The 27541-nt window shown below is 38.5% G+C and overlaps 1 protein-coding gene across 6 annotated transcripts in view; it reads right to left on the bottom strand.

Moving 5' to 3' along the window:
• Positions 1-2957: 2957 nt before the first annotated feature.
• Positions 2958-27541, bottom strand: part of pde4cb (phosphodiesterase 4C, cAMP-specific b) — a 102299-nt gene continuing 77715 nt past the window's right edge. For 4 of the 6 annotated variants that reach the window (XM_039667372.2, XM_039667373.2, XM_089125015.1 and 1 more), the window contains 14 exons: positions 17275-17451; positions 14481-14517; positions 14174-14244; positions 14000-14049; positions 13689-13801; positions 10840-10933; positions 10334-10503; positions 10141-10239; positions 9757-9921; positions 7324-7423; positions 7035-7189; positions 5942-6064; positions 5492-5674; positions 2958-3846 (listed from right to left, as the gene is read on the bottom strand). In XM_039667372.2, coding sequence (XP_039523306.2) covers positions 3451-3846; positions 5492-5674; positions 5942-6064; positions 7035-7189; positions 7324-7423; positions 9757-9921; positions 10141-10239; positions 10334-10503; positions 10840-10933; positions 13689-13801; positions 14000-14049; positions 14174-14244; positions 14481-14517; positions 17275-17451 — 1933 coding nt within the window. In that variant the 3' untranslated portion in view covers positions 2958-3450. Of the gene's footprint in view, positions 3847-5491; positions 5675-5941; positions 6065-7034; positions 7190-7323; positions 7424-9756; positions 9922-10140; positions 10240-10333; positions 10504-10839; positions 10934-13688; positions 13802-13999; positions 14050-14173; positions 14245-14480; positions 14518-17274; positions 17452-21967; positions 22282-27541 lie in introns of those variants that run through there. The other 2 variants (XM_089125017.1, XM_089125016.1) reach the window with 2 other exon arrangements.

A 27541-nucleotide genomic window follows, 5' to 3' on the forward strand; every position in this document is an offset into this window, starting at 1 on the left:
TAAGGCAAGACACCACAAGCAAAACTTCCTTCCATTCGCCTGATTAATACAGCTTTTTTTTTTTTTTTCCTGGCTACTGACAACATTCTTTGGATTGTTAAAAACAAGATATCCAAAACTCCCTCTGTAAAAAACTTTATCTCTAATATTTTAACAAAATAAAATATTTTGAACCAATGTACAGATTTCTGTTCTGAAAATGAAAGCAAATTAGTGTATATTAAATTTGATAATGCCTAATTTGAATATTCAGAAAATTTGTAATAGAAAAAAATGAGCTTATCTTTATTTAGTAACACTTTATATTCGTGTCCTTGTTACACGTCACATGTAGTTACTATAGTAATTACTATAAATTGTGCATCATTACTTACCTAATTCCAACTAACCCAAATTCTAACAACCCTGACCCTATGGTAAATTCTTGTTAGGGCCCCTTTGCAATTGCTCGCTTTATTATTCTTCTCCAAAATGAATCGCATTTTTGACGGCAGAAACGTACGGAGGCGTATTGCATTCACTTGAAGAAAAAAAATCTACTCTGTTTTTCTGAATTAATGAGTTAATTTTTCATGAGAAAAAAAATTTTTTGCTCTGTTTTTCTGAATTAACGAGTTAATTTTTCATGAGAATTTTTTTTTGCTCTGTTTTTCTGAGTTAATGAGTTAATTTTTCATGAGAAAAAAAGTTTTTCTCTGTTTTTCTGAATTAATGAGTTAATTTTTCATGAGAAACATTTTTTTTGCTCTGTTTTTCTGAATTAATGAGTTAATTTTTCATGAGAAAAAAAGTTTTTCTCTGTTTTTCTGAATTAATGAGTTAATTTTTCATGAGAAACATTTTTTTTTGCTCTGTTTTTCTGAATTAATGAGTAAATTTTTCGTGAGAAAAATTTTTTTGCTCTGTTTTTTCTGAATTAACAGAATTCGTTTTTTTGAATTCGTTAATTCAGAAAAACAGAGCAAAAAAAAATCCATGAAAAATTAACTCGTTAATTCAGAAAAACAGAGCAAAAAAAAAAAAAATCCATGAAAAATTAACTCATTAATTCAGAAAAACAGAGTAAAATATTTTTTTTCTCATGAAAAATTAACTCATTAATTCAGAAAAACAGAGCAAAAAAAAATAAATTCCATGAACAATTAACTCGTTAATTCAGAAAAACAGAGCAAAAAAAAAAAATCCATGACAATTTAACTCATTAATTCAGAAAAACAGAGCAAAATATTTTTTTCTCATGAAAAATTAACTCATTAATTCAGAAAAACAGAGCAAAAAAAAAAAAAAATTCCATGAAAAATTAACTCGTTAATTCAGAAAAACAGAGCAAAAACTTTTTTTCTCATGAAAAATTAGAAAAACAGAGCAATTTTTTTTCTCATGAAAAATTAACTCGTTAATTCAGAAAAACAGAGTAGATTTTTTTTTTCAAGTGAATGCAATACGCCTCCGTAGAAACGCACTAAAACTCGAAAAAGTTGCAATCTCGTCAGAACTGGTGAAAATGTACATCTGATATGCGTTTCAGAATTGGGCGGGGTAAAATGGCTAGATAGCGCCACCTATTAAGGTTCAACAGAGTGCGCTACATTCGGTACATGTGTAATGGCCCAATACCTAGAAAAAAGTCTCTTAGAGCGTATCCCTAAACACCACAGGAAGTCAGCCATTTTGATCTTCCTCTCTGATTTTTGTGCAGTTTTTGCCATTTTCAGGCCTCATATTTTAACCAACTCACTCCTCCTATAGTTTTAATCTGATTATCTTCAAATTTGGTGAGTGTAATCTTAAGGCCTTTGCGACGTTAAATTGCGAAGATCTTGAGTTTTCGTCGAAGGGCGTGTCCTCGGCGGCCTGACAAATTTCGAAGTTTCGCTGTGAAAGAGGAATTTACTGTAACTCAAGCAAACAGTGTCCAATCTGCCCCAAACTCCACCCGTTTGATAAGAGTTCTGTTCTGAACACATGTCCATGCTTATATTCAGTTACAGTCATAGCGCCACCTACTGACAACTAGAAGTGACATGTTTAACACTGTTGTGAACTCCTGATAACGTATAAAAAAGTGGCAGCAAGTGCTAAACAACATACTAGAAACATGCTAAAATATGTTAGCAAACACTTGCTAAAGCATGCTATTACTAAAATTAAATAGGAATTTTCTGTAATTCAGGCATGGAATGTCAAATCTGCCCCAAACTTCACGTTTCATAAGATTCCTGTCCTGCAACATATTAAATATGCCACTGAGTAATAAACATGCTAGGTTAAAACATGCTAGCAATTCTTAGCTAAGTGCTAAAGCATCCTAATGCACTGAAAAAGGAAGTTGTTGTTAGGCAAAGTCCAACATGCCCCAAACTTCACACGTTTGATAAGAGTCCTGGCCTGAACAACTCTACATAACAATTTTCAGTTAAAGTAATAACGCCACCTATTGGCAACAGGGAGTGACATATTTAACAGTATGATGCAATACAACCAACATATTAAATATGCCATTGAGTTCTAAACATGCTGACATGGTAAAACATGCTAGCAACACTTATCTGACTGAAAACGCATGCTATTATCCCCATACAGGGGACATTTCTGTAACTGACTTTGACATACTCCACCTATATTTATCTACTTAAATGCACACTTCCCACCATGCTCTGTCTTCCTAAAGCCACCGGGTGGCAATGGCACGGGTGCGAGGGCCCTTTCATCACTGCTTGCAGCTTTAATAGTTCATTATTATTGCTCAGCACTTAAACTGCACTGTAACACGGACACTTTAAAATAAAGGGTTACATTGTCCGTGTTACGGTGTAAATATACATTTAAATGCTGAGCAATAATGAGGATTTGGTTTAAGGTTTGTTGCTTGTAATTCTGCATAATTTGCTGCTGTTATTATAGAAAGTACATCTAACGTGTAACAGACAGTTTAAAATAAAGTGTTTCAAAAGTGGTCTTAATGTACTGTGTTTAATCAACTGGAGAATTATAGTGATATATTAGTTCGATTCACCTGTGATGTCTTGCCTTAAATATTTCTTGCAACTGTCCCGTTTCATTTCAGTGGCAAAAACAAAACAAAACATTAATTTATCCATTATTAAAAATGTTCAGGATATTAAATATACTACAGTCCAGTGAAAAAGTTCACATAATGAGTAAATCAGCTTTCCTCTGCAATTGGCATGGACAGTCACTCAAGGGAAGACTCATGTTTCTCCATACGACATGAGACCACAAAAACATTCATCTACAACTTCGGCCTCAGTCCTTTTGGAAAAGTTTGTGTCTGGGACACATATAGCTTTAAAATACAGGTTTTTTGGTCAGATAAACCTTGGGTCTAATGTCTTTTTTTAGTTTTTAGTGAATGGTTGAAACCCCAAACTAATAAGTGCAACTTAGAAACACAAATGAACAGTGCTACGGTTGGTATACTGGGTCATGTTAAGTTTCCAACTGCAGGATGGATGCGCTGGTCATTTCTTGGTCCAGTTCTCTTTCACTGCTGTCTAAAATGGGAGTGACTCGAAGGGGGGGCATTTGTGGATGCCTGGTGTCCGTCATAGTCCCTGATCTTTCTGAATCCATGTGCTCCTCTTCAGCCTCTAACTCTCCATCCTCTTCCTCCAGAGTCAGCTCGAACTGGAACTTCTCCCCGGCTGAGCCCACCGTGGGCCGTGATTCCTGCTCTTGGGGGGTGGGCGACGGGCTGCGTGGGATCATGCTCTGGTACCATTCTCGATTGTCCTCTAATGTATCTAGAATGTCCTGAGCATCTGGATGGACCAGATCAGCCCATGTCTCCCATAGAGGGTGGACAATGTAATCAATGAATCCCACCTTAAGAAACAATATTCAAACACAGTAATCATTAGTACAGTATAGGACCGGGTTGTTCTAACTTGTTAATCCCCACATTTTGATCATTTTTACAAGGTACCCTGTTCCTAAAATATATACATTTTTAAAATGAAAAAAAAAAAATAGCTTTATATACTATTTACAATCGGTTAAAAATGTTGATATTAAAGGTTCATGAAAACCCCCTCTTTCAGCTCAAGTCTAGCTCACAATCTTTTTTGAAAAATGCAACTTTAATGGGCGTGGACGGCTGTGAGAAGAAGGGAGGGGAGTGGGTGTGGCACGGCAGGGGAGAGGGGAGGGGAGAGGGCGGGATAACTGCAGTTGGCCAGTGGCCCATGCCAAAGTCCTTTTAGGCAAGTCATGCCTTCTTGGCAACGCCTCCGGGCAGCTATTTCGGACTAACAAGACCAGGCTCCTATCTAGATGAATGGGCAAAGACTCAGATCTGCAGTTTCACTGTTCACCGGGACATAAAAACTGCTTAGAAACAGGATTAAAATCGCTGAAAAAGTTTGATGACTTAGCCCCAAAATAAGGTTTAAAACGCCCTTTTCCCCATAGATTATACTTTTACTGCGCATGCGCAAGGGGTCTCTCACTCTCTGTCGTGCGCGCACTACTGCTCGCTCGCTCTAGATTCCAGGAGATTTTGGCTACGTCCACATTAATCCGGATACATTTGAAAACGGGGTTTTCGTTTAAAAACGCTCTCGTTTTCAGGCATTTTCCGACGTTTCAGTGTGGGTGAGAAACTTCTAAATTCACTTTACTGCGCATGCGTGAAACTTCACAAAAGCTCACTGAGATGATACAGATGGGAAAATAAATAATAATGTTATCGCACAATAACAGGATAATTTTATTTAGCAAAATATCTCACCATCACTGATGCGTCCAGGTCACATTCAGTCAACATACGTTTGGTCTAAAACGCAAGGACAGCAGGTCTGTTTTGCCGCAGGACAGCAAAAGCAAATGTAAGTACTTTATCTGTCATCTTTGCAGTACTGTGCTATGAAGAATAGCACATATTAAGTAACATAGAAAGTAACATATTTTAGCAATAGCGTAAAAATTAATAACACATAACAGGCACAATACCGATAAACATGAATATCTATTGGTACTACATGGATCACATGACTAAACTTACGTCATCGTTTTGAAATACCTCCGGTTTCACTGTTCACACTACGACGCGAAAACGGCGTTTTCAAATTTATCCACTTTGGAGAGCGTTTTCCAAACATTACGTTTTGGTTGAATTAAAACGCCGTCTCAGTGTGGACGGAAGGCCAAAACGGAGAGAAAAATATACGTTTTCGAACGAAAACGTATGTGTGTGGACATGGCCTTTAACTAATTTGCGGGATCAGGGAGCCGCTATCAATCTGCGGGAGACTCCCGGAACTTCTGGGAGACTTGGGATGTCCGATATTTACAGCCTACTAAACACAATTTATTAATATCTCAAGAGCACAAATGAACTTTGACAGCCCTGAAAAAATAAATATTGTAATAATAAAAAAAAAACCTCTCTCTTTCACTCTCTTTTTTATGAACCCACTACTGTTTTGAACCCCCCTAAAATAGGAGACATAATCATATTTTTACAGGATACCTGAGTTTTTTCCACCGAAGCTGTGAGTTTGTCACACATGGGGCTGATTTCTATGCCCTTGTCACGCTCGCGGTCACCCTGACTGAAGAGCTCCACCATGATGCGATCTGTCCACAGTCGATAGAGCTCCAAGGGTTTTGTGGGGTTGCTGAGGTCAGCACAATGCACCATGTTCTGGAGCACCTTTAGAAGGCAACAATTAAGAAGTTTTACATCTGACTAGCCATTTAGCTGTGCAAATAGCACTAAAAGCCAGTAATAGCTAGGGGTGGATGAGGATGGTTGACTAGTAGTCAACCGAAAAAAGACGTACTCTCTATGAATATTTGTGTGTGGTGCTTTAAATGGGCTGAATTTAGTGATGCTATCAGGGGCCCCAAATTATATTGGACCTCACATCCCTAATACTGTAATTGTGCTTTGTATTTGGTAGAGTAAGACCAGCAATACCTGTATACGATCTGAGTAGTTGTCCAGCAGTAAGACCCCTAGACTGGTCACTTTTTTAGTTTCCACCATTGTCTTCAGGTCAGCCAGGAAATTCATGTGTTTGGACATATCAGTGGCTAATACCTGAAAAGACGTCAGGAATTCGGTATTAGACCCATGAGTATTAAAAACCTTGTTTGAAATGTGACATCTTAAAAAGGTTTGTCTTCATCATGTTTCATTAGGGTTGGAAATTGTGTAGTTTTTTATGTTATTTAGTTTAATCATATGTCTGGATGAAATACATGCTGTAAAATAACAAACAATCAGTAGTAGTAGTCTGATTCACAAATTAATGAATCATTTGAACTGGTTCCTTTTTTAAATTTGAGTCATTTGAGTCACTGGCAAACTCGTTGGTCTAAATCACTCATTACCTCTCTGAATCATTTGGAACAATTACTAAATCCGACTCAATCACTGAAACATCATTAGTATCAGACAGATCTGGTTACGATATTTCACTCTTATGTTTTCCATAAGGGCCATAAAAGGTAAATGAGTGCCATTTCGAATCGGTGTAGTTTTTTTGTAATAATAGTACTTCAAACAATGTGACCGAAATAGCATCATGGTATCATTCATGATAAGTATTTTTGTTTATAAAATAATTAAATAAAATATCAATAATAGTATATGATAATGAAGGACCAGATATTTGGAGTTTGGTCAAAAGTAGTAAAAGTCATTAAATTGAATCAAAATCATTACTGAATCATTACTATAACCATTAGTAGTCTGTATATATCTGTATTTATACACAATTATATAGTATTAAGGCCCCAATATACTTCAAGCGAAATCGAAGAACAAACTGCTGTAATGTAATTTCGAACAAAATTAGGCCAAAGCGAAGTTCGTTTGGAATCCGTTCTGGGAGTTCGAAACATCTTGCCTCAGCAAACTCTCTGGAAAAGTTTCCTATGGCTGGTAAACATCTTTGTACTACAATTGGTTCATGGCGAAGAATAAAAAAGAACTTCGCTGTGAGTATATCGGGGCATTTTCGCTAACATTTAATCACGATATTCACAAATAAATCACAAAGAATCACCATATCTATAGTCAACTGTCGCAGGGACTGTTTTTGTTTCTTGCTGAGATTACAAAAGATATCACAGTTTTCCTCCTGTAGAAGCTTGAAGCCGACAGCCAAGTGATGATTCTCCAACACTGAGGCGTCATTATACATGAGGGCCAGCTCAGAGTCTGAAAGAGTGAAGAGAGAAACAACATACCAAGGTTCAGTTAGGTTTTTAGATAGTCTTCCATGTATTTGTGTTGGGGAGAGAGCCTAAGTGAATGAATCTTGGAGTCATTTTAATGGTTTGTCAGAGTCATACTTGTGTTAATGAGGAACTGGTTGGACACTCCTGGATGATCCACATCATGAATAGCACTGGCAAATAAAGCAGCCATGATCTCAAGATCGGTGAACACATCCTGAAAGTAAAAAAATAAATAAAATAAAAGTTATATATATAGACGAATCCGACGAGCGTTCTTGTGTAGGCTGCCATCTTGTGGCGACGCCATTACTGAGCTGTTACACCGGCATAGACATATGCACCGGTATGTAAACAAACCTCGGAGATAAGGTGATAACGCACTCTTGATGACAGCTACAGTCAGGCAGACTTGTTGGGTTGATGATGTTAGACATTGGCCTCCAGTCACAGATGAAGGTACAAACGATCTTACAGATTATTTATGAAAATAGCTTGGCAAGCAAGCTAGGCTAACGTTTGCTACCGAGGAAACTAAAAAAAGATCTGTCCATTTGGCAACAATAAATAAATAAATAAATGAAATCAAATAAACAATTTCATGTTTTTCATTTGTGTCCATTATTTATCTCATTTTGACATTGCAACAGGCATGGGTAAGGTAACGCTACAGCTAGAAAGTATACACAATATCGACCAACTACTGTTTTTAAACCATGGAAAGAGGTCAATATAACAGCAGGAGAACAATTATGTCACATAACGTTACATTCAGCTCAGGAAAGCCATTTAATGACCATAGCATGTAAATTGAATAGAAAAAATAACAAGAGAGGGAGATTTTGCTGATCACTATATCACACATTTATTATATTTTTTTACTTATGTCATTAAATAATTGTTATTATACGCGAATGTCCGCGTCTTGTACTCGCCCAGGAAATCTGTGTAAACCGTACGGCACCAGACAGGGGCAGTCGACCCGGGGTATTCACAATGTTTTCTCTTCAAAATTGAAATTTTACTGCCACCATTGAAACAATTTATAACAGAAACTGTTTACCCACTCGACATTATACAAAGGCTAACGTTGTAACGTTAGTGACAGTCCTAAATCGCGGGCTGTTTATTCCAGTGGACGCAAGTTGCAACTAAAACAATAGGAGGCAATGGCGCAACGCTACCCAGCAACAGCTCAGTAATGGCGCCCGCTTACTTCCGGTAGTTTCGCCGGATTCGTCTATATATATATATACACTCACCTAAAGGATTATTAGGAACACGTGTTTAATTTCTCATTAATGCAATTATCTAATCAACCAATCACATGGCAGTTGCTTCAATGCATTTAAGGGTGTGGTCCTGGTCAAGACAATCTCCTGAACTCCGAACTAAATGTCAGAATGGGAAAGAAAGGTGATTTAAGCAATTTTGAGTGTGGAATGGTTGTTGGTGTCAGACGGGCCGGTCTGAGTATTTCACAATCTGCTCAGTTACTGGGATTTTCACGCACAACCATTTCTAGGGTTTACAAAGAATTGGTGTGAAAAGGGAAAAACATCCAGTATGCGGCAGTCCTGCGGGCAAGAATGCCTTGTTGATGCTAGAGGTCAGAGGAGAATGGGCCGACTGATTCAAGCTGATAGAAGAGCAACTTTGACTGAAATAACCACTCGTTACAACCGAGGTATGCAGCAAAGCATTTGTGAAGCCACAACACGCACAACCTTGAGGCGGATGGGCTACAACAGCAGAAGAACCCACCGGGTACCACTCATCTCCACTACAAATAGAAAAAGTGGCTACAACTTGTAAAAGCTCACCAAAATTGGACACTGTTGAATACTGGAAAAATGTTGCCTAATCTGATGAGTGTCGATTTCTGTTGAGACATTCAGATGGTAGAGTCAGAATTTGGCATAAACAGAATCCATCATGCCTTGTTACCACTGTATAGGCTGCTGGTGGTGGTGTAATGGTGTGGGCTATGTTTTCTTGGCACACTTTAGGCCCCTTAGTTGTAATTGGGCAATCGTTTAAATGCCACGGCCTACCTGAGCTTTGTTTCTGACTATGTCCATTCCCTTTATGGCCACCATGTCCCCATCCTCTGATGGCTACTTCCATCAGGATAAGGCACCATGTCACAAAGCTCGAATCCTTTCAAATTGGTTTTTTGAACATGACAATAAGTTCACTGCACTAAAATGGCCCCCACAGTCACCAGATCTCAACCCAATAGAGCATATTTGGGATGTGGTAGAACGGGAGCTCCGTGTCCTGGATGTGCATCCCACAAATCTCCATCAACTGCAAGATGCTATCCTATCAATATGGGCCAACATTTCTAAAGAATGCTTTCAGCAGCTTGTTGAATCAATGCCACGTAGAATTAAGGCAGTTCTCAAGGTGAAACGGGGTCAAACACAGTATTAGTATGGTATTCCTAATAATCCTTTAGGTGAGTGTATGTTGTCAATACCAGTATATGTATGTTTTTTAGAATAATTCCCATGAGCAATGTGTATGTGTGTACAAATTCATGCAGACCTCTAGGGCAGGTGTGGAGAGTAGAACATGTGTAGACTGTACAACGTCTGCTGCATGGATGTTGTTATGGTAGGCCACGTCTGCATGGTAGTGGTCTTCCAAAGTCATCAAAAAAGTTAAGAAGGTGTCCGATGGGATTTTAAAGGTTTTGAGTAAATCTCGCTCCTGAGAATTACAGAGTACATAAAGGGTCAAATCTGCAGGTAAAACATACATAGAAAAAACAAAAACAAAGGAAAGCTAATGCTTCACACCAATTATCAAACTATGAGCTTTTTCTTTTGAGAATTTTTCCAACAATGGCTTTATCTACTGTATTTTTAGTTTTTTAAATCAAGGCTATGAAATACAACAGCAAAGCAGGAAAACATTCAAAAACCTTACCTGGAAAATGGTATACATTATGACTGTCAGTGGCCGATTCCCAGAATACTCTGCTATCTTAAACATATCTATACCCCATTGGTCAATGTCCTCAAGCCCCTGGAGTAAAAAATATGGAATTTATTTGATCTCCAATGAATAGCACTAATAATAATATTAACAATAATACAGATAAAATTAAATGAATGGATACCTTGGCCAGGAGGCTCTCATGTTGTGTGTTGACACCAAATCGTGGGATGCATGTTGGTGGGAGACTCGGGCTGGGGCTCAGTTTTCTCACTCCACTTATCTGAGACATTGGACGCCGTTTTTTCTCCTCCTTACAAGCAGCTGACAAAATCTCCACATCATGCTGTTTTTCTGCAACACAAACACAAAAAGTATGTGAAAAGCCCTGAGCTACAGTCAAGGAAGACAGTTTAAAAATCCGAATTAAATCTTTCCCCGCCAGGGGGGCAATTGAAACGTTTTAGGTTTCACGTTTAAGGACTTGTGCGGCACACTTGGGCTGCGTCCGAAATCACATACTCTCTTGAGTTGGTACTTATTTTGAATTTTAGTAATTACTTCAGGGCTGTTTTATATAGTGTCATAAAGATTCTGTGTTTGGCGGGGAAAGAGTTAATAGTAAACACATCACGTTATTATAAATCCTGTCTCAAAATTGCATTTAAATTAAATTAATTAGTCACTCACGTAAAATTGCGCTTGCTATGAATTCCGACACCTGGTTTCCTGACCGGCTGGTCTCAGATAGTTGAGTTAGCTCCCTATTGAGCATTCTTTTAAACTAAAAATAATACAACAAATAAAAGTGAAACATTATATTCTAATCACAAAACTTAATTTATTGCATTTCAGTGCAATACCGACAGCAAATGATACAATAAATGTAACTGTGAACAGTAGATAATATTTCACAGTCTTTCAAAGGGAACTCGAGCTGCGTCAAACGCTGTGGGAATGCCCCTGCGTATGTGCGTCATGAAGCACACATGGAATCAGTTCAATGGAGAGGCGGATCCATTGGCGGATGACGTCATCGACCAGGAAACTATAAAAGCACCCCAAAACACAAGTGCAACAGCTTCTGTGCCTTCAGTAAGCACTATATATGAATCTGTCTGAGTGTGAACACTGTGTCTTTCATTAGTATTTGCTAGGCAGGAGTTTTCACAATTTACACCACACAAACAATTTCTATATGTATAATGGTGAGCGAACAATAGTTTAAGATGTGTGTTCATCCCTGTATGCGCTATTTAACGGGTGGGGATACACACATTCTTTGCGATGTTTGTTTGGCAGTGCGGCATGCTCAGTCAGCTCTGGAAGGGACTGACTGCGAGTGTTTGCCATTGAGAACGCTCCACTCCCGCCGGGCACTCTTCGAGGAGAGTCGACACGGTTCATGGTATGGTACAGCCGTGGCCGAGGTCACAAAAGCCTTTCCCCCGATTGCTCTGCTCCCAGGAGTTCTCGAGAGGGTTCGCCGGGACAAGGTCAGCCTACTATTAGTAGCCCCGTACTGGCCGGAAAATGTTCACTTCTTGGTGTGGTGAGCACCAGCAAGAACCAGTTAACTGCCCAGTGGGTGCAGTGCTGGAATTCCTGCAGGAACGTTTCTCCACAGGGTTATCCCCCTCCACACTAAAGGTGTATGTGGCAGCGCTTGCTGCTGCAGCTTGCTCCCTTTCAGTGGAGTTCCTCTTGGGAGACACCCGATTATAACACGTTTCCTTCGTGGCACTTTGAGGCTGAGGCTTGAGGAGGCAGTTCGTATGAGGGTGCCAACCTGCGATCTGGCCATTGTGTTAGAAGGTCTTTCCCTAGCTCCTTTCGAACCTATCTAAGAAGTTCCTGAGAAGTTTCTCACTTTTAAAACTATCTTTCTTCTTTCTATCTCCTCGATTAACAGAAACAGAGATTTGCAAGGTCTGTCGGTTGCACCCACGTGTCTGGAATTTTCACCTAGTAAGGCCTTTCTACACCCTAGACCAGGTTTTGTTCCTAAGGTTCCCAGTAATGTTGTTAGACCTAAAGTTCTGCAGGATTTCTGTCCTCTTCCATTTCAGTCGTCAGACCAGAAGAAACTTAATCTGCTCTGCCCGTTTAGATCCTTATGTCCACAGAGCAGCCCTGTGCAGGAAATCAGAACAGCTATTTGTGTGTCTTGGGCCACCCAGGAAAGGGTGTCCGGTGTCTAAACAGAGAATGAGCAAGTGAGTGGTCGAGGCTATCTCACTTGCTTACGTGTAGGCTGGTGTGCCTTCACCTTTGGCCATACGAGCCCACTCCACTAGGAGTATGGCTGGTTCTAAAGCTTTGTTGTCAGGAGTATCTCTAAATGATGTTTGTGATGCGGCTGGATGGTCTTCACAGCATACTTTTATTAAGTTTTATGACTTGGAATTTAGCTCCACTCCTGGGGCGCAGGTGCTCTTGTCCTCTGTGTGCTCAGATTCCACATGACGGTCACTTGCTCCTATGGCGACGTGGGTATTAGCGTTCCCACAGCCTTTGACGCAGCTCGAGTTCCCTTGAAAGAGAACGTCTTGGTTACGTATGTAACACTAGTTCCCTGATAGGAAACGAGACGCTGTGTCGTTCTGCCATACTCCCAGCATACCCGTTAGCACTTCCTTCGGCCTATCAGAAGCTGTTGCACTTGTGTTTTGGGGTGCTTTTATAGTTTCCTGGTCGATAACGTCACCCGCCTATGATGTTCCATCTCTCGATTGGACTGATTCCATATGTAACACGCTCCACAGGGCGTTCCCACAGCGTTTGACACAGCGTCTTGTTCTGGGGTTACATGCGTATCCGAGACGTTATAAAAATTGCCAATGATCAGCCATCAAAGCCGTAGAGCACAATATTCAACATGTTAGTTACTATGGTAACTAGTCCATACTAAAAGGCCAGTCACACTCATTTAGACTCTACAGTCTGTGGGGTTATGTAACACATAATAAACTGAATATGATGCATTGCAATAAAAGACCGAAATAGTTTTTAATAAAATTATTTCTAATAGGATAAAAATTAGTTAGAAAAACTAATTTCAAGCACTGAAGCATGAGCCTTTTGACGATATAGTACATGACAGTACAGTCAAATATACAGTGCGTCTCATTTACTGTAATGACACTCTGACAAAATTCCTTGCCTTGCATCTAAGTTTCATTTATTTTAAATTTATTTTATTCTTAAATTTTATGTATTTTTGTTTTAGCAATTTGAGTGCTTCAATTAAAATGTATTTTGTTTCAGTTAGTTGCCAAGGCAACATTATTTTAATTTAGCTTTATTTCAAAACTATTAAAAATATTTATTTTGTAAAAATACTTCCTTTTCGCAATTCTTTAAAATGGATATTTTGTATGGCTGCAGAAGTACAGTATTCTAATATAGTGTAAATCTGTGCTGTATGGACAGCTTTATGATGTATGTTTTTTCATGTTTTAGAGGTTTAAAAAAGATTAAAAAAATAATAGATTTTTATTTTATTTTTATTTTTTTGGATGAAATATTGGTTTAAATACCTTATTGGAGGCCATTTCACTGACAGAGTGACGTGTTTGCAGGGTCTCCAGCTGGTCCAAACACCAGTCCAGCTCTTCAAGAGTTTCGACCGCGAGTTTTTGATATGATTCATCTAGAAAAACAAACCCTTAGATGTCAAAACAGTCCGTCTATTATTATTATTATTATTATTATTATTTATAGTTAGAATAAGCCTCAAATACATCATTTTCATTTCCGGTGACTACTTTACGTCTAAATCTGCCTGAGGTTTACAGCAAGAAAAAAAATCCTAATCTTTGGCTAGACCAGCTCATGTTCTTCCACTCACCAGTCTGGTTTGTTATAGAGGCAGATTGAGGGTTAGTGCCTGACGGTCTTCTGATATTTATATGTAAAAAAGCAAGATTAAAGAGACCTCATGTGACAACTGTTATAAATATTTTTCTCATTAATCATTCCAATCATTCCTGACTATCTGAAGATGTTTTGACTACAGACTCACTTGTTGCTTCTATCTTGCATGTGGGTTAAAGCTGCAACGTTACCCCTCACTGTACGCAGACTGGCAAGAACCTATAGTACACACACACACACACACACACACAAATATATATACTTTATCGATTCATTGACATGTTGTAGATTTGACACACACCCACAGTGAAGAGCTACAGCTGTTACACTACTTGTAAGACACGTGTGTGTTACACATTCATCTGCACAATAGAATGCACATAGTGCCTTGTACAATTATTTGGAACCTTTGTGAAATTAAAAAATTACATTTACCAAATGTGCACCCAACTGACCTGCGCAAAAGGCGTTACAATCATGTCCTCCCCATGACTGCAAAAGAGAAGTCAACAGTCATGATCAGATTAATTTGTTTAATTAATATTTAACAAAAAATCAATATTGACCAAATTTACTTTCTTAAAGCACTTGTCTGGTCTTATTGTAAATGATTGACCAGTGCACATGTAATAATTCGCTCCAACTCAACAACATTGCAATGCCATTGATGTCAAAAATCCCCTTTAACCAATTTCCCTCCAATCAACAATAGCATAATTTCCCGATGGATAGATTTATGTAGGATTGTGAGAGCCATATTAATAAACACCCTTTTCATTAAAAGCATCAATAAATAAATAAATCACAACATGTGTCAGTAAATATACAGTATGTCATTTCTTAATAAACAAATTTCATGATTTAGTATGGTTTTAATTTATGTGTAGTGTCAATAATAAAATAAAAAATAAATATGTATGTAATACACTCACACACTTTGTCAGGTCTCGTTGCTGTTTACAAAAGACTGCTGCCACTCTTGTGTTGATCTTACCTGTTGGATATACTTATCTAGATTTCTCCATCGCCTCTGTTCTCCATCGTTCTCTATTATCTGTCTACTCCTTCCTTGATCCGCTGTGATTACTACCTCTATCTTGTCTCCTTGTGTGCTCATCTCATCTGACTAGAAAGTAGTGTTACTCTCAAGTTAAGTTCTGGTGTTGTTTTATCTATCATCAATATACTTACCACCATTGTCATCCCAAAACACATTAAAAAAATATTCCATGAAAGAAGACCAAACCAAACACACTGAACTTTCATCACTCATGGATTCCGCCTCATTAGCCTCACTCAGGACCCTCGAGGAATTATGAGGATGATACTCTTCAGTAAGTTTCTTCAGATCCAGCATTAACAAACCCCACAGATCACTGCTGCCTGCCAATAATCCTTGAGGGATGCACTGCCAACTTTTGGATCTGGCCCTTTAACCAGATGGATCCCCCTTTAACCGTGGAATAAGTGGATGAGGACCCTTAGTTGCTCCAATCAAGTTTCTCCAGGGCCTATTCAGTCCACTGTAGTCATCTTAGAACTTCCAGATTTTTACTTAAGATTTCCCTCCCACTGACCCCTCTAACCCTCCATTCTCCAGTCCGGGGCACCCCATTGGAGGAAGAAATCTGTCTTTGAACACTCTGGAGAGCTCCCAAGTCTAAAGACCCAAAGCTCTCTGGTCAAGTGGCCCTGAGTCCAGTAGTCAAAGTGGTTCCAAGTCCAGTGTTTCCAAGTCAGGTCATCTAGGTGGTCCCAAGTTGGGTGGTAAGGTTGTCCCAAGTCAGATATTCTGGTTGGTCTTAAGTCCAGTGATCGCAGTCACTGCCACTCTCCGCTCGCTTGTCTCAGCCACGGAGGACATTGTCTTCCCCCTCATCTCGGCCACTCCCTCATCTTCATCATCCAAAAAACTGTGTCCCTCTCCTTCGTCATGGACATGGTAATCATCCTCTGGTTTCATCTGCTCTACCCTAGTCATCACATAAAGATAATCCATCTCTGCTAACTCCACCATGGTCCCTTTCTCGGCCAGCTTGCCTAAGGCTCTGTCTGCACTTCTAAGTCTTCCTCATCCCAGAGTTCCCAGCATCCCTGAGGTCTCCCACTTAGCCAACCTCCCTCAGGTCTTTTCCTCCGTCTTGGTAGATCCCGGAGCTTCCTGCTCCGCCTCGGTCCCCTACTCCACCTTGGGCCATGGCTACACCAAGCTTTCCCTCACTATCCTCAGTAAGAAGTGCACTCTGCTCAATCTCACCTGCATTCTAATTGCGCAAGCACCTGGTCACCATTTACCTGCTCATCAACGACTGCATTTATAGTCTGCTAACATGTACACATCCTTTTTTTGGTTTTGTCAAATGTTTACCAAAGACTGTTCAGACACTTGTGCCACAGGTGTTGATCTTACCTGTTGGATATACTTACCTGGATTTCTCCATCATCTGTTCTCCATAGTCTGTCGGCTACTCCGTTGTTCCACTGTTTACTCAACCCGGTCTCATCCCAAGACGTCATATAACTGACGTTTTGGGACGTCTTTTGACCATACATCAATATTCGCCTTTTTAGGGCCCCCTTAAACGTCGGTAGATGAGGTTATGGGATCCTAACTCTACCCCAGACCTAAACTTAACCCTAAACCTAACCCGTCACCTAACTGACGTTAAAGGTAAAGCGTCAGTTGTATGACGGCCCGGGATCGCCATCTATACGTTTAAGGGGGCCCTAAAAAGGCGGATATTGACGTATGGTCAAAAAAACGTCCCAAGACGTCAGTTATATGACTTTTTGGGATGAGACTGTGTTGGTTTACTCCATCTGTCTGGTCTCCACATGTGCTCATCTCACCTGCCTAGAAAGTGCTGATAATCCCAAGTCAAGTGTTGTCCTTGTTTCATATATATTATCACTACACACATACACACACACTTTATTGATTGACATTTTTAATGAAAGGCTTATTTCTTAATTTTGCACTCCCAATCCCATCTTACATATTCCTTTTTTTAAGCATTTCTTGTTTCACTTATAAATACATTGGTTGTGAATGGTTTTTCACACTGACGTTATATTTACACTATTACAAGATCTATCCCACACTTGCTTCTAGAGCTACTCTTAGGAGCTACATGCCAAAAGATGAAGTAATAATTAAGCAAGAAATCACTCTGAACAGAAAAAGAGTTGAGCCAGTTCAATGACAGAATACTATGACATATTTTGCTTTAGTATGTGGTAAAAGCTCACAGTTCGCTGGTAGTCGAGGAGTTTCTGGACATCGTCTTGGGCGAGATGTCGAAATCCGAGTCCGAGCGGTAAAGGAAAGACTCTCGCCTCTGGCTGTTTGCTTGGAGGACCAGACCAGAGCTTGGACTGGGGTCCAGTGGACTGCGCCCGATCGACAACCCATTTTCCACATCGAAACTGTAACATACATATACAGATGATAGGAAATTAGTTATCTGACTAAAACATTTTGGCAACTAAAAAGAAGAAAATGCCAAACATTTGATCAAAGGAATACTGAGAATTGCAACATACTGTAGATGCAATTATATTTTGTTTCTGAATAGACACTGGTATTCTAGAAACTCAGTTAAAACTAGTTTAATTTGTTATGTTATGTCTGTGATGAAGACAGAAGACACAATTTTATGTTCTGAATGAAACCATTTCATTCAAAAATTCTAGTGAATGAAGACCTCTGGCCCACAAGCTCAAAAAGAGAAGTAACAGGCCTCGCTAGACTGTCTGTAGGTCTGAATTCAAGGACTCTCTGCTCTGATTCAGACTGACTTGAAGAGAAAGTGAGCCAGGGCTTCTGGTTTATTTATATCTGTGGTAAAGGTTCAGTGGCTGAGGGTCTATTTTTAGTTTCTAAGGTAAAATATTGCCTCTCTCCATTCAGAAATATGAACACATTCTCATGAAAACAAAAAATCCTCTGTAGCTCAGCACCCTGTATGACAAGTGTTGGTGTTTCCTGGTGTTTCAAGTTATTAGCAGTATTACTAATAATTGTTCGTTAGTTTGAGGGTTTGTTCAAATTTCCAATCTTAAGTAAAAAACTTAGCACACACTGTACAATAACATCACTTGTAAAATATGAACGGCACCTCAATTCATGCTATTATTTTTCTAGGTAATCAAACTCGAATATAAATAAATCCCATAAACTTACAGTGAAAGAGGTACCTGAGCCATATCTAGAATCCAAAATAGAGACTTGGCGGTGGGCTTTTGTGACTTGGGCCAGAATGTCAACCCCCCCTCCCCCAGAAACCAACCAAATCACCTTATCAGCACCTAGTAATACTCTAGAAGACAAGTCACGTCACCTTTAATTTCTAAAATAATTTAAAATGCTTGAATTTTTTTTTTTTACGCACAAGCTCAACCAAGACCAAAACATTGTATTTTTGACTGCCAAATTTACAAATGCTTTAACACTGTATGTCAGAACAGATAACATCATGATCTAAACCTAACTTATAGGTTAAAGTCAAACTGAACAGCTGTTCATATTGTGAACTGAAACATATCTCCTGTATTTTATTCCATTGCTACTGAGAAACAGCTGATTGAAGTTGCAAATATTGGACAATGTGGCATTCCACCATTCCCAGTCACAGCCTGGTTTGAAACCCATCAGAGGATGATGTCCCTTTACCCTCCCCCTTACTCCCCTTTCCTCAACCCCATTGAGGAGTTTTCTCAGCTTGGAGATGGAAGGTTTTTGACCATTGTCCACAGGACCAAATTTCCCTCCTGGATGCAATAGATGCTACATGCCAAGACATCACAGCTGAACACAGGGGTGGATAAGGCAATGACAAAAGATTCTTCCCACAATGTCTTGCAAGAGAAGATATCAGTTGTGATGTAGATGATAACATGTGGCCATGGCCAAATGCAGAAGACGAGGCAGATTAGAAGATGGCTTTTTCAGTTTGTATATTTTGTATTTTCAAATACAGTAATACTGTAAATGGCAGCCATTTTGCATATTTTTTATCTTGCAGAAATGTCCTGTTACAAATAAAGCATTTACTGCAGCAATTCTGTCTCTGTCTTCTTTTTTTTTTCTTTCATAAACCGTACATTCCGTAAAGCCACTCTAAGAAGGGTCTTTCATTTTTTGTAGTGAATTTCTGCTGCTGCAAAAAAAAACAAAACACAAACAAACAACAACACGTCTCAGGTTACGTATGTAACCCTGGTTCCCTGAGAGGGAACAAGACGCTGCGTTTGAGACACGGTGGTAAGAACGCAGCGTCGAGTTCCCTTGAAAGGGAACTCCCATTTACAAAACCCAAACAAAACAAAAATGTAGAGAGTTTAAAAGAAACTGCAGTGCAAAACATTATCTATGATCAATACAATATACTGTCTATTGTATAAGGGCAGACCTGACACAGGTTTTTCAAGCCTTTTACAGAATTGCACATTATCTTTTACATTTGAGTCAGAAAGATTTCAAGATTATTCTAAGGAAAACATGAGTTTTATCTTTTCAAGCCGGCCTACACAAAGGCATTTATGAGAACCCCAGAATGGTGGTTTGGCACTGAGACACAGATGTTATCATTAAAGATCACTGTCCCTGGAACAACAGAGAGCTTCACTGAAAATAAAGGCCAAACATGACCCCATTCTTTCTTTTATGTAGAGTGAAAAACAGGTTGCATACATTTGTCCTGGTGAGTCTCGTAGCCTGACCTTGGCACTTTAGAGACGGGGGCCCAGATGAAAAACATGTGCCACAGGAAAAAATAATATTAATAATAAAGTGTTATAAAGTGTTGGTTTGGGTGGCCCTTTAGAAATGAAAAAAAAAAAAAAAATTACAGTCTCTATAAACAGATTTTTTTTACGTGTTCTATTTGTGCTAAATTGGACTGTTTTTCAGTTACAGGAAAGTATACATTCAAAATATATAACGGGAATGATAAAGGAAATAAACAGAGTAAATCTACTTTTAAAAAGCTGATTTCTGCTGTTTGTCTGCTAAATTAATCATTCTCATGTATAATAATAATAATAATAATTTTAAGTGGTGATGCAAATTCTGCATCGGAATTGATTCTGGATTTATTTATTTACTTATTTAACACCATTGATGCTAAAGTGAGGTTTAAACCCCACTATTTAAATAATCTCACATGAAATCATTTTCACATATTCAGGTCTTAATTTTTATCGGCAGCAAAATCATTGCAAATGTTTAATAAGATAATTAATTCAATCAGCTTTTTTATGCTTTTACATTAAAATCATTACAGTATTACTTGCAGATTTTAGACTTGATTAACAAATAAAGTTAAGATGTCTGGAAATAATCTAGTATTAATTATTATGTACAAACATCTACTAAAGATCTTATCAAAATGTTTGTTTATATTTGATTTGATTCACATACATTCTAAATGATCAATGTGCCAACAAAATCTGCTGTTTAACCCCTTAACTGTCACCCCCCCCCCTTTGAGAATGGGGGTTAAATGCTCTATTCACACTTAAATGGTTGTAATTTAAGAATGCCTTGGAATATATACCCAAGTTTGGTCTTGTTTTAAAGAAAACACTCAGCAGATTATTGCTGAAGTGAAAACATTTATTGAAAAGTGAAGTGTCCTATATATTTTTTATTTTATATAAAATATATATTTTACAAAATATTTTTACTCTAAAATTACTATAAAATCAAAGCCATAAATCTAACCAAGTTATGTTCCAAATTTGAAGTTGATATCACAAAAATTGAAGTTCCCATGAGATTTTGTTTAGGCGTAGTACCAAAAATAGCCACCGGGTGCCATTGAATTCCATTGAATTTAGTTGTGTACATTCTGCCTTAACAAATTAATACATTTCTGTCCAAATATCAATTTTGTCACAAAATTTGGAACCTTCAGACTCAGACCTTTCTGACAATATGTGTTTTGTCAAGATTAATAAAGGTTTTGATCATAAATTATGAAAAATAAGGATGCCCAAAAGGGGAGGAGCCTCATAAAATAAGTACCGTTTCTATGGTAACGCAACATTCAATTATAAAATGGTTTTCACAGGATGAATTCTGAGTTTATAAGCTTTCAAATGATACCTAATTTATGATAACTACTAAAATGCGTGATATAATAAAAAAAGGCGATAAAAAATATGATTATATTTTAGAGGATAATATATACATATATATTATCATTTTTAAATGATAATTTTATACTATACTTTTTATTTTTTATTGAAAAATACTAGATTATATGTTTTATTATGAACTTTTAGCATAAAAACAGAAGTTTCAATGATTAAAAGTGGGTGCATCAACTTTTTGTGACAAAGGTCAGACCTCCTGTTATGATGCAGATTTTTTTAGGTGCACTCTTGTCATAAATTCATTAATTACTCTTCCTACATAATTTTTAACACAAAACAGGGGTCGAATATTTAATTAGAAGTCTTAGACCTTTCCAAAAATATATAATTTGTCATAATTAGATTAGGATTTAATAGAAATATAGTGAAGTAAAGTTAGGCGTCCTGGTACCGGGACGGTGACAGTTAAGGGGTTAAAACACATACTATAGGTGACACAATGCTCTAAAATGACATTTGCCAGACTAAAACACACAGATTTTTAAATATTTGTCTTGTCAACAGGCAGAGAAACCAGAGAACCAGTGTCATGACAACAGGTGCAATAATGTGGATTTGGGTGCAAAAAATACTGACCACAATGTATATGACATGTCATAATATAGTACAATTACAGCCATACCGAATATGTTTTTTCTTTCTTTTTCAGAATTCATGCGGTGTAACAAACTCCAAATATTTCAACAGAGAAGAAAAAGAGCAAAGTACAAATTACGACTTCTGACGAGCAGTCTGACAAAACACCTCAGTTTATATAATGTGGCAAATGTCAACAGTAACTTACCACAGTACGTGCTTTTCAGCAGATCTTGGTCTTGTCTGCAAGCAGATTGCCATTCTAACTCAAGTCTTTTAGTAAACGAACCTTGGAGACAAATCCGAATGCCAATCTTACCATACAACATATTTCTTACTAAATAAAGAGATGCATTTCTTACATTTGATTTACTAATTTGATTTGATATTCATTTTAGATATCTTACTTAAATCCAGAGACCAAAATCTGTAAACCTTTTATCTAAATACAGTGTTTTACCATAAATACATCCAGTCCTTTCCCTTTCTCTTGTATTCTGACCACACGCACACACACACACAAGTAACTTCTCTTTGCCAACACACAAGTCGCAACACGCCAGCAGAGCTGACAGATTTGTAGAATACCACAATAACCCACATCAGACAGCTTCAGGATCAGACACGCTTTAGAGAGAGAAAAAAAGAAATTGTACTTTGTACACAGAAAATAAAGCTGATTTTTATGATTTTTTTTTAAATTATTATACTTTTGTTACAATTAAAGACACCTTTTCCACAAAATTACCCCAAATAGCTCCTGCTCACTATAAAATACACACACACACACACACACACACACACACACACACACACACATATATATATATATATATATCCATGAAAATCATTCTCAAAATTATTTAGTTTTAGTCTTATTTGTTTTGGTTTGAAAGTGAAGGCAGATTCACAGGTCATAAATTATGAGTATCTATCAGTAAAGAGCAAAATTAGTGAGAACGATTACTGTCACAAGTAGAATGTTTGCACACGTTGTTTACTCAAGGCATAAAATAAACTGCTTGTACAAATATTGTACGTGGAAGTCAAATTAAGCAATATGTAGTGTCGATTCTCAGTTATCCAGATGGTCATGTTTCACAATTCAATACTATAGCGCAGTGTTTCCCAACCCTGTTCCTGGCGGCACACCAACACTGCGTGTATTCTTTGTCTCCCTTATCAAACACACCTGATTCAACCCATCAGCTCATAATCAGGTGGGTTAATGAGCTGATGGGTTGAATCGGGTGTGTTTGATTAGGGAGACAAAGAAAACACGAAGTGTTGGTGTGCCGCCAGGAACAGGGTTGGGAAACACTGCTATAGCGGATGTAATTAGTTGGTAATATTAATGCAAGCAACAAACTGATTTTTATTAGATTACATTCTTGTGCACAAATTTAATTACAGTTCAATTACTGAATTAGTAACTCGTGGCCACAAGATAGTAACTCGTGGCCTCAAGATAGTAACTCGTGGCCACAAGATAGTATCTTGAGGCCACGAGTTACTATCTTGAGGCCACGAGTTAGTATCTTGAGGCCACGAGTTACTATCTTGTGGCCACAAGTTAGTATCTTGTGGCCACGAGTTAGTATCTTGAGGCCACGAGTTAATATCTTGTGGCCACGAGTTAGTATCTTGAGGCCACGAGTTACTATCTTGTGGCCACGAGTTACTATCTTGAGGCCACGAGTTACTATCTTGTGGCCACGAGTTACTATCTTGAGCCCACGAGTTACTATCTTGAGGCCACGAGTTAGTATCTTGTGGCCACGAGTTAGTATCTTGAGGCCACGAGTTACTATCTTGTGGCCACGAGTTACTATCTTGAGGCCACGAGTTACTATCTTGAGGCCACGAGTTACTATCTTGAGGCCACGAGTTAGTATCTTGAGGCCACGAGTTACTATCTTGAGGCCACGAGTTACTATCTTGAGGCCACGAGTTAGTATCTTGTGGCCACGAGTTACTATCTTGAGGCCACGAGTTAGTATCTTGAGGCCACGAGTTAGTATCTTGTGGCCACGAGTTACTATCTTGTGGCCACGAGTTAGTATCTTGAGGCCACGAGTTAGTATCTTGTGGCCACGAGTTAATATCTTGAGGCCACGAGTTACTATCTTGAGGCCACGAGTTACTATCTTGAGGCCACGAGTTACTATCTTGTGGCCACGAGTTACTATCTTGAGGCCACGAGTTACTATCTTGTGGCCACGAGTTAGTATCTTGTGGCCACGAGTTACTATCTTGAGGCCACGAGTTAGTATCTTGTGGCCACGAGTTACTATCTTGTGGCCACGAGTTACTATCTTGAGGCCACGAGTTAGTATCTTGTGGCCACGAGTTACTATCTTGAGGCCACGAGTTACTATCTTGTGGCCACGAGTTACTATCTTGAGGCCACGAGTTACTATCTTGTGGCCACGAGTTAGTATCTTGAGGCCACGAGTTACTATCTTGTGGCCACGAGTTAGTATCTTGAGGCCACGAGTTACTATCTTGAGGCCACGAGTTACTATCTTGTGGCCACGAGTTACTATCTTGAGGCCACGAGTTACTATCTTGTGGCCACGAGTTAGTATCTTGTGGCCACGAGTTAGTATCTTGAGGCCACGAGTTACTATCTTGAGGCCACGAGTTACTATCTTGAGGCCACAAGATAGTTATAATTAATTTTTTTTACCAAAGTGGGACTAGAGGGGCTCCGTAGAAGTGAGATAGCAGAGAAGATATTTATATATTTGATCAAATTATTTTTAAATTATGACTTTCTATTTTAATATACTTTCATATATACTTTATTTTTGTGATGCACAGCTGAATTTTCATCAGCCGTTACTCCAGTCTTCAGTGTCACATGATCCGTCAGAAATCATTCTAATATGCTGATTTATTATTAATGTTGGAAACAGTTAATTTTTTTTTTATTCTGGAGAAATGGCTGTTGGCGATGATCCCCCCACCCCAGGAACACGATTTAACCCCCCCCCCCCCCCACACACACACACACAAAGACGTGTCAAGCGTCAGGACTGCATCGGTGTGACATTATTAGTATATTTTAATTAGAGAAATATTCAATTCACTTTTAATTAGAGATCTGTTTACAGTAATTCATAATTTTGCCCAACCCTTACAAAACTACATTGTAAACTCCACTAAAAACGTAGTAACTTAGAATGAACTAAACTGCACCAGTTGTGACACTCATCATTGTTCTGTTGTTCTGTTCATGGATGACCCTGGTGGCTCTGAACAGGCAATCATGGAGACAGATTTGACCAATCCGTCCAGGTGCTCATATTATGAGCGGGGATCTGGAATGGTGCGATCAATAAGCTCTTGGTGTGAAGAGCACGATGAGAGGAGTGCAGTAATAGAGGACAGATCTTCTCCCACAATGCACTAGTGCCCTTGTTCACATGCACACCAGCTGTACTCCAGAGCTCCGACTCTAGTCTCTCTGCTGGGTCCGATTAGGAATCGGTCTTAATTTGGAACATTGCTTCGATCGTGATACGACAGGACACGTCAGTTAGTGAGCAGAGGCAATTAAAGTGCACAGTGGCCAGTCATATAAAGACTCAATGCATGATGGGCAAGAACAACTTTGCAGAGAGGGATGGACCTTGATTAGAGGTGCAGATGTGGCTTAAATCAAAATGTTTCAATAAATAAGTAATTCAAGCATGGCTGATGCCACTTCCTGCTCAAATTGGGTAATAATATCCCACCCCCCTCCAAAAAAAAAAAAAAAAAAAAAAATCCAGTCAGTTGTCCTGCCTGTTTATCTTACTTGACTGTGTTTATCTTATCATGTTTTTGGTTATTGTTGGGTTTATAGATAGATAGTTACATCCGGTCAGGAACGAAACGGAGAGTGAATCCAATCGCAAGCTTTTATTAATAACGCTAACAGATAATCCAGGGAACTCCGAACAGGACAGATAAATATGCAGGAACCAAGTAACATTTAAACAACAACCGACAGGCAACAACTGAAACACAGGGGTTTAAATACACAGACAAACAAGCTAATCAAGATAACAAGGGGGCGTGGTTGATAAGAAACACCTGTGGACACTTTTTTGAGCATTTTGAGCAAGTGACACTTTTACAGGTTATCAACTAAGTTTTGCAGTTTGTACTAATTGTTTTGAGAACTGCAGTAACTGTTGTGAAAATGTAAATAGTGATGTGATAAATGCACCAAAGCGACGGAGAAAAACTGTAATAACCCAAACCCTCCAAAAAACAAACAAACAAACAAAAAAACAACAACAAAAAACAAAAACAAAACATCCAGTCAGTTGTCCTGCCTGTTTATCAACTTGACTGTTTATCTTATCATGTTTTTGGTTTTTGTTGGCTAGATAGATAGATAGATAGATAGATAGATAGATAGATAGATAGATAGATAGATAGATAGATAGATAGATAGATAGATAGATAGATAGATAGATAGATAGATAGATAGATAGATAGATAGATAGATAGATAGATAGATAGATAGATAGATAGAAAAACAGACAGACAGACAGACAGACTTTAAAGGTCCCCTGACATGGTTTTTTTTTTATTATTTTATAATGTTTCCTGGGTTTCCCTTATAATGTTAGTATGTTTTTTAGACCAAAAATAGTCATAATTTAGAAATAAAAGGCATTTTTCCTTGCCTGATTTTAGCCTCTGATTTGAACACTCTGTTTGAAGGGGCGTGTCTGCTGTGGGATTCAATGTAACCGCCATTGCTGTGATTGGCTGACATGCTTGCATATGATTCAGCAATGCAGACACGATGATGTACAGTAAGAGCTTCGTTGTGCAGTGTAACGTGCGTCATTGATTTCATAACGAGTTGTCCAAATAAACTCGCGCTGTGTGGAAAGATTGTTCTTTGATTGCTTTCTGTTTAATTTGTTCAGAATTTAAATAAGATTATTTTCATCCTACAAAAGAAACGATGTGAAGTTGATATTTTAGTCACTGGCTTGACTTACTGATGCATAAACAGTATCGAACGATTTTGAGAGCAAGATTAAAGGGTAACTAAACCCCTGGTCAGAGCCTGACTCCACCCACTGGCAATATTTGAAAAATGCTGGAAAAGTGGGCAGAGCCCAGCGCAGGGGGGCGTGCACCTGAGACGCATCTCTTTGTATGGAATTGGCCTACGTCACCAACAACCGCTGTGTCACGTACCACCGCAAACATCCAATAGGAAAATTCAACTGCAGTAGCCACCGTTCAACCTGAAGGGAGCAGCACTAAGGCATTTTTACACCATTTATTGTAGAATTAAAACACTTTAAACTCAAATGTCAAAAAATTTACTGGAATCAATGAACAGCATTTATGAAGCTCCATTCTTACAGATCATTAACTAAAAAAAGTTGTTTTAGTGTTTAGTTACCCTTTAAAGGGATACTCCACCGGGTTTTCATATTAAACTATATGTTATTCCCTTAATTAAGACGAGCCGATGCATACCTCTCTCGTCTCAGTGCGTGCATTCTATCGCTCTGTATTGCCGCAAATCTATGTTAGCACTTAGCTTAGCCCAGTGCATTAAATATGGGCCAAAAAGAGAAGCGACAAAACACTTCCTCGTTTTCCCTATTTAAACACAGTTACTCGATTAGTGTAACTCGACCTAGGCTGGTGACACAAAATAAAACGTTGTGTTTTTCTAAGCGTTTAAAATTGATGACTACATTGTATGGCGGAATACCATAAAAAAGTGCTTTAGAGCACTTCAACTTGGCGCAATAATACC

This window comes from Pimephales promelas, chromosome 21 (genome assembly GCF_988280905.1).
Source record: "Pimephales promelas chromosome 21, fPimPro1.hap1.1, whole genome shotgun sequence".
Taxonomy (NCBI): Eukaryota; Metazoa; Chordata; class Actinopteri; order Cypriniformes; family Leuciscidae; genus Pimephales; species Pimephales promelas.